Here is a 10,588-nt window from a genome sequence, read left to right as displayed (position 1 = left end):
CATATTTGGTAGCGAGGGCAGTCTAGCGGTTGATAGCCCTGTTAAAAGTTATCATTGTTTTGTCGATCGATCTTGTGGAAAGTGACAGACCAATATGCTAGTAGTGGATAATATTGTACCTAAAATTATATATAATTATATATATATATATATATATATATATATCCAATGATATAAAACACAAGTATGGCTCTAGTGTCTCATACCAAAAAAAAAAAGTATGGCTCTAGTGTCTAGTCGCATAGCTAAAATATTTCCTGTTTGGTTTTGTCATCACCATTTTGGTAGTTTGTGTCTTGACATGATTCGCTTCTTATAAAATTAATTGTTTAATTTAATACCTAAAATTATACTATAATACTGATTTAGAATTAAAAAGAGAAAACAAAACAAAACTGTTTTGTTCACTTCAGATGAACTCTACTTTATTCCTTCACGGTCTCTATACGCCAAATATCTGTTTCTTCATTCGACAAAAAAACCTCCAATCTCATGTCAATGTTTTGTCTTTAGATACTATCTTACTCTCTCTCTCTCTCTCAGAGAGCTAATGTCTCTAGGACTGTCGGAGTTCGCCGACGGCGTAGCGGCGCGGAGTCTCAGCGAGATCTCAGAGGTAGACGCCGTAAGAATCGGAGCTGATATCGTATCTGCGGCGAGACGTCTCATAGCGCTTTTTAGGTCTATCGGAGATTGTCAATGGCTTCATCATCCACCCGTTATTGCTGAAGCTATTAGAAGGTGACAAAAAAAAATTAAAAAACTTCACCTTTACTCTTATCTCCTGAGTGTTGATCGGACGGTTTAGATTCATTTTGTTATCTTTCTACTGGTTTAGTATCTTCTGGTCCCCAAAGGTTGGATCTTTATTGGAGTCTGATTGAATTTATTCCTGAAAGGTTTGATTTTTCTGATCATGTAATTAAATGCGAGTGTTGTTGTGTTCTTTAAGGTATGATGAGCTTTGGATGCCGTTGATTTCTGATCTAACGGTTGGTTTAAAGCCTCCAATGATTTTGCCTCCTATTGATATTGAATGGGTTTGGTTTTGTCATTCTTTGAATCCAGTAAGCTCTGTTTCCTTCTCTTATTTAACAAAGATTCTGATTTGATCGGGAATTATATAGTTATGATCTTATCTTTGTTAGGTGAGCTATAGGGATTATTGTCAAAAGAGATTCTCAAAACTTATAGGGAAGCCTGCTATTTACGATCAAGAGAACGAGGATTACGCGGTTCTACAATGCGAAAAGGTTTGGGTTTTACGGTACCCATTGGAGAGTTTCGAGAACAGAGCTGATCCTGATTCAGTTGAGTCTGTTTCTTCAGTAAATGAAGATGTGAAAACTCTAGTAGAGAAGCAGAGGTTTCTTTGGGAGAAGTTTTCAGCGCCTTATATGTCTGAAACCGTCTACTTGATCGCTGCTCGGTTACGTTACAAAGGGTTTCTGTTGATCTTACACAAGTTTAAAGACGAGATATCTCGTCTTATTCCAGCTTCTGATATACTTCTTATGTGGCTCACACATAAGAGTTGCCCGACGGTATATAAAGACGATGTTGATGAAATGTTGGAAGAGATAACGAGAAAAGTGGTACGAGTTGGAGAAGAAGTTGAGAAAACAGAAGTGGAAACAACTAAAAGACTGTGGGATAGGTACTTCAATCAACCATACGAGAAAGCAGGTGGTGAATTGACGGTAATAGCGAATGAGTCTCGTCTTAGTAACAATGCAGTGTTTTATTGGCCTGTCTCTGATATGGACGTTAACACCACGTATAAGTCTCTTCGACCTAGATTTGTTTTGGAAGTAAGTTCTTGCTTTTGATGTAAATGACTTGACTCTGAAGTAAGTTGTTTTGTTTTTTGTATCTGAAAATGATTATTTTTCGCAGTTGTGTATATTTGTAAGGCTGAATACAAAAGCAGAGCGGAATGAGTCTATAGATCGAAGTTTCCTTCGTTTGAGAGTTGCTAGATGTCATAGGAAGCTGCAGCTAGATAAGAAAATGACAGATTTGTCTCGCGATGGGACGTGGCAGAAGGGTTGGCATCTTTACTGCGAGTTTGGGACGTTAGGGGTTGTATTGGAAACACATCGTGAACGTCCTCGTGGGATTTGCTTCAGAAGTGGTAAACCGGAAGGGATGATTGAGGTCCCGTGGAATGATCTGTTAAGAGCACATTCATTAGCATCTGGTAGGTTTCTCGGTAAGCAAGTGAGTGTGTTTGCTTCGGTTACGCCTCCGGTTCAAGCGCCGTACTTGCTGAGATTTGTCCCGGATCGAGTTACCGATGATTCAGGTGCTATGATATCTGATTCAGTTCAAAGAACTAACAACTTCCGACCTCAAGAAGGAAGATGGCTTACACGGACCGTTCTTGATCATGCTGGACGAGAATGCTTTGTTATCCGAATCAGGTAAGCTCCACAATATGTCTGTTGAAACTTGTTTCTCCTTCTGAACTGACTGTTTCTTTGATTCTAAATTTGGTTTAGAGTGGGAAAAGGAGTGTTTAAACGTGGAGGTGAAGTTCCATCCCCAGTTAAATCAGAGGAGCGGATAACAGAGATTCGTGTAGGTTCTTGGTCTTATATCGAGGGCTCAATCGGTAAAGCTCCAGGTACATTGACTTAGGAGACAATGTTTAGCATTTGAGTTTGCAAAATATATCTTAAAAAAAAACTGAAAAATATGGTTTCTATTTTAAGAAAGTCGAAAATGAAACAGTAGCAGTCTTAAGCAGTGTACCGATCATTGTGTTTTCTCGTCTAGTACAGGGAAGGTGGTTGGAACCGTGACGCCTAAAGAACCAGTTGAGGACTGGGAGGCTGGTTGGGAATTTTCGACTGGAGACGAATTGCGTATCCGTTGGGACTCATCAGGAGCTATCTCAGAGCTAGGTCTATATTCAAGAAACCCTGGTTCGCTGGTATGGTTTCAAGATTCAAGAATTTTCTTCGCGTTTTTTCAAACCGTTTTCTGATATCTTTGGTAATACAGGTTCGGCTGTTAACTGGACGGAGAATGCAATATAAAGGAGAAGATGAAGAAGACGAGGAGGGTTTTGTAACATTGGTAAGATCAACAGAAGAAGATCCAACAGAAAAAGCAACTGCTCTAATCGACTGGAAGCATCAAGCCGTGGAGTTTCTACCCGAGGAAGATGCGGTTTTCGTCTTGCTATTGTCGGTATCGATTCTAAGAAGTGTAACACAGAGAAGAAGAGAAGATGTTGGTAAATTGTTGGTACGGAAGAGGATAACCGAAGCTACCGGTGAACGGGACTGGGGATCAGTTATCGTCGATGCTTCATCGTCAAATGTATCTTCTTCTGCAAGTCCATACGTAGAACCATGGTATCGGAACTCTGGTAAGGTTTTGGCGATGGAGGAGAAAGTACAAGTTGCGAGATATCCGTATCCTGTTATGAGCTATTCTAATGTTGATGGTGGTGATAATTTGTATAAACACGTAATATTCGGGTGAAAACTTCAAAGAAATTGCATAATTTTTTAGAAAGATGGATTGGTGTGACCAAAATTGATACGATTCTTGGTATGTCTTTTATCAACTAGACTGCTTTGCTTACTATATTGTAAGTTAGCTATTAACTTATAGATCGTTGAGCCTCTTTCATGCTTGAATATTCGCTGGATCAAAAGTCCAGAACTCGAGATGTGTTGTCTAGTAGATACCTCAAATTTTATAGAGTTGGAGGACTTACCTAAACAGAATCTTTAGGATCCGACAATGTACAAGATATACTTTGCTTGTCTTACCACTCCATACTTTTGAGTCGCTTACACCTTATTAAATGACAAGTGTAACTACATTTGAGGGTTTGGCGTTTATGGCACCGTGGTCTAAGTAAGCATGTGGTCTCACTTGTTTAGTTATCCAAGCTATTGTAGGGTCTCACTTGTTTAGCATGTGCATTTTGTTCCCCTTACCCTGCTGTCTCCACAATTACAAATGATTTTCCGATTTTTGGGTAATATTCGGTTATAGTAAAATGAATTTTTATGATATTTTGAAAAGAATCCGGAGATAAACTTGTTAGTGTAGAAAAAATTTAAAAAGTCGTTCTCGCATGGCCTACGAAGAGACTTTGATGTCAAAAAATCAGAGTGTAGTGTTTTTTTTGAGTGGACTACTTCTCTAGTGAAGGATAAGCTATATAAACTGATAAGATAAAAAGACCCAAGTCAAGCATCTACATGTCTTCTGTTATTATCATTGCAGCTAAAATGTACAAAAGCGGGATAACACATAAAAACAAACACACAAACAAACTCGTACACGCACGCAGAAAAGAACTCTTTTAGCCTACAGAAGCAAAAAGAAACAAGACTTGCAAACGACCACTTGATGTTGTCAGAACGAGGGTACTCTGTTTTTTTTTTCCTTCTCTTTTTCAAGATTTGGTGTTAGAGATCACATGCCGTAAGTAGGAGGAGGGCTCCTTGGTCCAGTCTCTGATCCTGATCCTCCTGCTGCCTTATGGAACGCATCCGACGTCGACCGCCTCCTAAACCGAAAGGGTTCCTTTCCTCCTGCGTTTGCTCCGTTCACATCCCAAAAATGATCATTTTCTCGTTAGAAAACCTCATACATTCACTTTAAACCCATAAAACTTGGACTCCTTCAACCATATGTATAAAATCTATCAATCCGACGTCAATGAAATGTTAACAACCACACACATACACTTGTCAAATCCTCCTATTATGTTAGGTAACGTATAACAACATTTGACAAGACAACACACCTAATCCAACCAATATAATCAAACTAATATCACATAATGACCAAATTGGAGTATCAAATCATAATGGACACTATGAGACAAAACTTTATGTTATACTGTCGACAAAAACTTATGTAAAAACTAAAAAGTGCACTATGCCTACACACACACTTTTCTATACCTAATCTAATCACAGTACATTAATAGACATATAACATTAAATGACAAAATTACCCTTCAACGAATTAAGTGAGTGTACTGTTTCACCTAACTCACACTGATATGAAAGTGGTAAAGTTAAAAAAAAAAAACTCACCGGAGAACGGAGATAGTGGCGGAGAGAAAGGAGACAGCGGCGGAGTTGAACCGGCAGGCGACGCAGGAGCTGAACCGCCTTGGTAACCCGGTGGTTTAATAATCATGATGCTACGTGTAACTTTCACAGCCTCTTCCGGCGAATCCTCACCGTACGATCTCGCACTTCCACCTTCAGATTGATCTAATAAATCACAGCCATTAAAAGATTACATCAAATCAAACGATCTAGTCGGATCGATCATCAGGTTTAAATACTTCAGTGCATGTTTTTACTAATTTTAAGATTCGTTGATTCAATCGGTTCCAATTTTTATAGCAATAACACGGCGTACCATTGCCGGAGCTAGGTCGGAAACTGAAGGTATGGTGTTTCCGAAGCTTGCCAAGGCCGTTCTCTGGCCGTGGACCAGCGACGGTATCATCCCACAGATGATCAAGTAAGCCCATAAAGGGGTTGAAATTGATAAGAATCTAAAGTTTTTGGGGTCTTTTTAGGATTTTTTTGTTAAAACTTGTTGTTGTTGTTGTAAGAGAGATTCAATGATTCAACAAGGAGGCGATGATTTAAAGGCGAATGAAAAGATCTGAGCCGTTGATCTGATCTGACGTGGCGTCTGGATCATGGCTCTACGCAAAGGTGGATAAGGTCGACTGTGGGGCCCGATAAGGTCAAGATATTTAGATCGGAGTGCCACGTGGCGTTTCATCGGAGGGTTATTAATGCGTCTCACGTGACCGCATCTTTCGCTCTCTTGTTTAATTTATTTACTGTTGTGTCCTTAGCTTTATCTTGATTAAGTTTAAAATACCCTTCGATATATGTTTATTTACAGTGTTACCCTTGCCTTTTGATCTTAGCCGCCAACAAAAGAGACCAAGTTCTCTCTTTCAGATAATATCGGAGCTTCTCTTGTTTCCCCCTTTTTTTATTTTTTCTTCTACTATCCGAGCATGACAATTAGATGTAGTTTCAATTTTATTAATCACTTTTTCTGTTTTTTGTTTTCTACGGCAACTCAATTCTATTATCATAAGAGAAGTGTTGCATAATCCATACAATCATTCAAACAGATAAAGAATATTGAACATAATTTTGATGAAAAAATGGAAATGACTTTGTTTTTCCAAAATAAATCTGTTAAGCTTTTTCTTCGTAAAAACTCATAAAAGACTAACATTTTATGGATAAAATTGTTTGTATATTGTTCGAGATAGCTCTAAACCATGTTTTTTGAAAGAAAATACACATATTCTCTTTGTTACGTTATAAGTGATGTTTAAAGTTTTTATACACAAATTAAATAAATATGTAATTTACCTTTTTTCATAAAAATATTATTCCCTTTGTCCTTTAAAGATTGGCTTGTTGTAACTTTTTCATGTTATGTACAAATATTAATTTTCCATCACTTTTAGCTAATCAATATTAAACTTTTATAAATATTAAGAAATAACCATTAAGAAAATTATAAAATCTGAATAGTCACTGGTCTACAATTATATAAGTACTTTTTTTAGTTAAAAACAATAATGTATTTAAATTTAATAATCATTATTTCTTAATTTGTTTAACACTCTCAAACATTTATCTTTTAGGAACAGAGGGAGAGGGAGTAATAAATAAATGAATTCACCAGTAGCAACATACAATGTAAAATACTGTATGATTGATCAAAATAAATTAAATACATTTAATTTTTGCATAAAGTTTTTAAAACATCATTTAAATGAAACAAAATTATGTTAAAACATCATTTATAATAAAATAGAGAGAGTATAATATTAAAAGAAGAACAAATATTATTACATTTTCTGAAAATGGTTTATAAATGTAAATCTATAATTTTAATATTAATAATTAATAGTATTTTTAATAGTATTTTTCTGGCTGTTTATTAGTTACGGTTCTCGATCATATCTAGTATATTGAATATGTTTTACAGCATCAAAAAGATTTTAAAGAAATTGTACAGTGATTAGTTATTAAAAATTCAAATTCAATAATATTTTAAGTTCTCAAAAATATATTTTAAATTTGTATTTGTTTGTTTGTACGTTGTTTGGGAAAACACTTTGTGACTTTAAGTGCTACTAACAACAAGTCGACAATGATGATCTTCAATCCTCTCTCTCTTTTCTCTCTCATATTTGAGAGAGAAGCTTTCTTTTCTTTGATCATCGTCCGACATGTTGTCGGTCTTTGTAACTGGATAAAATCTGGTATTATTGTAAACATGACTTTTTCGTTGCCTTGTTCTGGCCGTAAACATGGCTTTCTTGTTGCCATATTCTTGCCATAAACATAGCTTTTCCGTTGCCATGTTCTTGCCGTAAACATGATTTTTCTGTTGCCATGTTCTTGTTGTCGCCTTTGTTAGGCGTTTTTAGTTTGCTTCAAATAAATAGGAATTGTCAGTCTTGATTTGTCTCTGTGTTTTATAGAGCTTCACGAGAGATGACAAAAACTTATATGTTTATACATCATATAAGTGTTTTTTTGTCTTAGTTAGATCTGAAGCAAAAGCTTTACTATCTTATGGTGAATGAGATCAATTTAGATTTTTGTCGATCTATGGTTGATTTGTTTATCCATATAGTGTTTGCTGTTTGTCTCTGATCTTTCTGTTGGGTAAACGGTTTATAGAAAATTCAAGGATAGTTGCAGAGTTGAAGAAAAGAAGAAACTTTCTTCGCGATATTCAGATTCCTCATAGCCGTGACTTCAATTGTTTGGAGTTTTGATTCGTCTTATAACCAGCTTTATCGGTGAAATTTAGAAGAATCAAGTGTCGAAATTCAGATATCGACAATGATTATGTTCACCGGAAAAAAATCTCAGACGATCGAGGATGTTGTCGGAAAGCTTTAGATTCTTCATCCAACACGTGTTAATGACACGTTTTGTTTGGATGAAACCAACTATAGATGAACTTTCTTCATCGTAAAGCAATGTATCTGTATGAGTTTTTAGGGGCTGTGTAACCCAACCTTTTAGAAATAAAATTAAAATCTTATGAAAAAAAAAAAAGACTTTAAGTGCTAGTCATGGCCTTTATAAAAAAAAAAAAATATATTTGACCATACATATATAATTATATGATATCATGCAACTTGCTCGTCATTATCATGCAACAACGATGCTTTTCTTCTTTTATATCTAAACATTTCTTCCCACGATTTTTCAGTAAATTAGCTCACATTAATTTTATATTTTCTATAAAAAATGAAATTATTGATGCACTTAAAATCAAACATACAAAAACAACTTAATTTTACTACTGCGAGATAAATTTTTGAGATATTTTTTATAATATTAGATTTTCATATATGCAAGTAAGTAATACTATATGATAGTATGTATTGATACCAATATAGATTTGAACGTGTAATATTAATAGAGAAATTCTTCGAAGTATCACAATTTAAGTTTTTTCTAAAAATATCACGCTTAAGTTTTTTCTTTTATAAAAGTACCACAAATTTTTCTTTTTCAAAAATACCATAAACACATAAAATTGATTTTATATTCGATAGAACTTCTTTTTTTAGGTTTACGTTGACAAATTTATATTTATGATGTAGTTTTTAGCGGGTAAACTTTAATGTTTAAGATTTCAGAATTATTTTTTAATATAAAAATTTAGTTTCATTTTATGGTATTTTTGAAAAAATTACAATTTTATGGTATTTTTAAAAAAATACAATTTCATGGTATTTTTGAAAAAGAAACTAAAAGTGGTATATTTTGGAAAACAAATATTTTAGTGATATTTATGAGAATTGACCATATTAATGGTGTTAATATTGCCATATTGGTAACATTTGTTAATACATACATTATGATTGTAGAAATTATTTTTTTTTGTTTGTTCAAACGTTTGATTCATTAGGTAACTAGTGGGCCAGACCCATTACAATCGAGTGTAAAGCCTCATTTGCTAAGGAATCCGCTTTCTCATTGTTTGATCGAGGAGTAAATCGAAAAGAAACAGAAGTGAAAAAAACTAGATATATTCAGGATGTCGAAGAGAATCCCGTGGAGCTCTTTTGGTTGGATCTCCGAATTGATTGCTTGGACCAGATTCATCGAGTCAGAAGCGAGAGAAAGGTGGGTTATCCCCAATAGTTTGGCCGATTGGAGAGCATTTAGGACCGCCAGTCCTTCTGCGACGATTGGTAATGCAACATTTGGTAAAGTCATAGATCCTTGATCGATAACTTCTTCGAGATGGTTTGTGAAGATCCAGCCTAAACCTGCGGTTTTTGTGGTATTCCAGGCTGCATCCGTATTGCATCTGATGACATCTCTCCCCAGAGAGTTCAGTGTCGTCGGCTGTTGGGGCTTCAAGGTTGGTTTTATTACACCCTGGCTTTGGATCCACTCCTTTGCCTTGCCGATGGCATGTGTAATGACCTCGATAGGGTGAAGATGCCTATCCTCGAAGATCTTCTTGTTCCTATTATGCCACATAGACCATAAGATCCAAGGGTCAAAGCTTATCTCTCCCATACCCACTGGGGGTAGACATTTTAGGAGTTTTGTGGCATCGTAACCCTTTTGGAAGCTAGAAAAGCGATCAATCGCCAATGAACCTGCACATGGAATTAACTCCCAGATTTGCCTGGCAAAGTGACATGTGAAAAATAAATGCAGGGTCGTCTCATCCTCTCTGCAGTGTGTACATCTGGCCTCCGTGAAGATCTGCCGCTTTCTAATGTTCTCTCCCACTGGTAAGGCATCCTGAATTGCTTTCCATAGGAGGACTTTTAGCTTAGGGTTGCATTTAATTTTCCAGAGGCTTGCGTTCCAATCATAGTCACTTTGACCTTGAGGATCGATATTGCAGTTTTCCTCCTTATTTAGTGCTTCATAGTAGCCGGATTTAAGAGTGTAGATTCTAGTTCTCGATGATAGCCATGCCCATTTATCTGATCCGCCTAGTTTTGCTCGGTTTCAGGTTGAGGATTTTGTTTTCATATCCCGGAATAGTACGTGCTATCTCATCCAAATCGCATTCTTGAGAGTCCCGGTGAAGCAGGTCAGCAACTTTTTATTTTTGTGAGCTCTCATTGACTGGACCTGTTGGTATTTCCGGCTCTTCGAGGGATAACCAAGGATCCTTCCAGAGAAGAGTTGATTGCCCATTCTCAATGAGTCTACCAATATGAGGTTTGAGGAGGTCTCTTCCCACAAAAATGCTCCTCCACCCATGTGATGCAGAAGTTGGAACCACATAATCCAGAAAGTGGGCATTTTGACAGTATTTTCCAAGGAGAATTTGAGCTAGCAAGCATGAGGGTTTTGTAAGGATTCGCCAGCCAATCTTGGCTAGAAGCGAGTCATTAAACAGTTGTATGTCTCTAAACCCTAAACCTCCCTTATTCAGAGCTTTTGTCATCTTTTTCCAAGAGATCCAAGACATTTTCCTCTTATCTCCAGATCCATCCCACCAGAATCTAGTGAGTGCTGATTGTATTCTTTTGCACAGAGAGACGGGCAGTTTGAAGCAAGTCATA

General features: G+C 36.3%; 2 protein-coding genes across 4 annotated transcripts; one reads left to right on the top strand and one right to left on the bottom strand.

The window, feature by feature from the left end:
* LOC104758947 lies at window positions 373-3,599 on the top strand. Of its 2 annotated transcripts, XM_010481917.2 has the most exons (7): window positions 375-741; window positions 953-1,067; window positions 1,149-1,811; window positions 1,897-2,423; window positions 2,502-2,626; window positions 2,784-2,935; window positions 3,007-3,599. In XM_010481917.2, the coding sequence occupies exons 1-7, from the start codon at window positions 551-553 to the stop codon at window positions 3,490-3,492; spliced, it is 2,259 nt and encodes a 752-aa protein (XP_010480219.1). In that variant the 5' UTR covers window positions 375-550; the 3' UTR covers window positions 3,493-3,599. The 2 variants fall into 2 exon arrangements, with proteins under 2 accessions (XP_019094185.1, XP_010480219.1); XM_019238640.1 differs by lacking the exon at window positions 3,007-3,599 and having other exon boundaries at window positions 373-741; window positions 2,779-2,935.
* LOC104758946 (dormancy-associated protein homolog 3) lies at window positions 4,208-5,629 on the bottom strand. Of its 2 annotated transcripts, none has more exons than XM_010481915.2 (3): window positions 5,404-5,629; window positions 5,070-5,252; window positions 4,208-4,570 (listed from the first exon to the last, which is right to left on the bottom strand). In XM_010481915.2, the coding sequence occupies exons 1-3, from the start codon at window positions 5,516-5,518 to the stop codon at window positions 4,434-4,436; spliced, it is 435 nt and encodes a 144-aa protein (XP_010480217.1). In that variant the 5' UTR covers window positions 5,519-5,629; the 3' UTR covers window positions 4,208-4,433. The 2 variants fall into 2 exon arrangements, with proteins under 2 accessions (XP_010480217.1, XP_010480218.1); XM_010481916.2 differs by having other exon boundaries at window positions 4,208-4,559.

Source organism: Camelina sativa, chromosome 17 (genome assembly GCF_000633955.1).
Source record: "Camelina sativa cultivar DH55 chromosome 17, Cs, whole genome shotgun sequence".
NCBI lineage: Eukaryota > Viridiplantae > Streptophyta > Magnoliopsida > Brassicales > Brassicaceae > Camelina > Camelina sativa.
This window is presented reverse-complemented; position numbering and strand designations above follow the sequence as displayed.

Bases quoted from the DNA above. Each gene is read 5' to 3' on its own strand.
- LOC104758947 (XM_010481917.2), top strand. From the start codon at position 551: ATGTCTCTAGGACTGTCGGAGTTCGCCGACGGCGTAGCGGCGCGGAGT. The intron at 2,424-2,501 runs GTAAGCTCCACA...AATTTGGTTTAG, and splicing joins TGCTTTGTTATCCGAATCAG to AGTGGGAAAAGGAGTGTTTA. The intron at 2,627-2,783 runs GTACATTGACTT...CGTCTAGTACAG, and splicing joins CTCAATCGGTAAAGCTCCAG to GGAAGGTGGTTGGAACCGTG.
- LOC104758946 (XM_010481915.2), bottom strand. From the start codon at position 5,518: ATGGGCTTACTTGATCATCTGTGGGATGATACCGTCGCTGGTCCACGG. The intron at 5,253-5,403 runs GTACGCCGTGTT...GTGATTTATTAG, and splicing joins CCGACCTAGCTCCGGCAATG to ATCAATCTGAAGGTGGAAGT. The intron at 4,571-5,069 runs GTGAGTTTTTTT...GGATGTGAACGG, and splicing joins GCCACTATCTCCGTTCTCCG to AGCAAACGCAGGAGGAAAGG.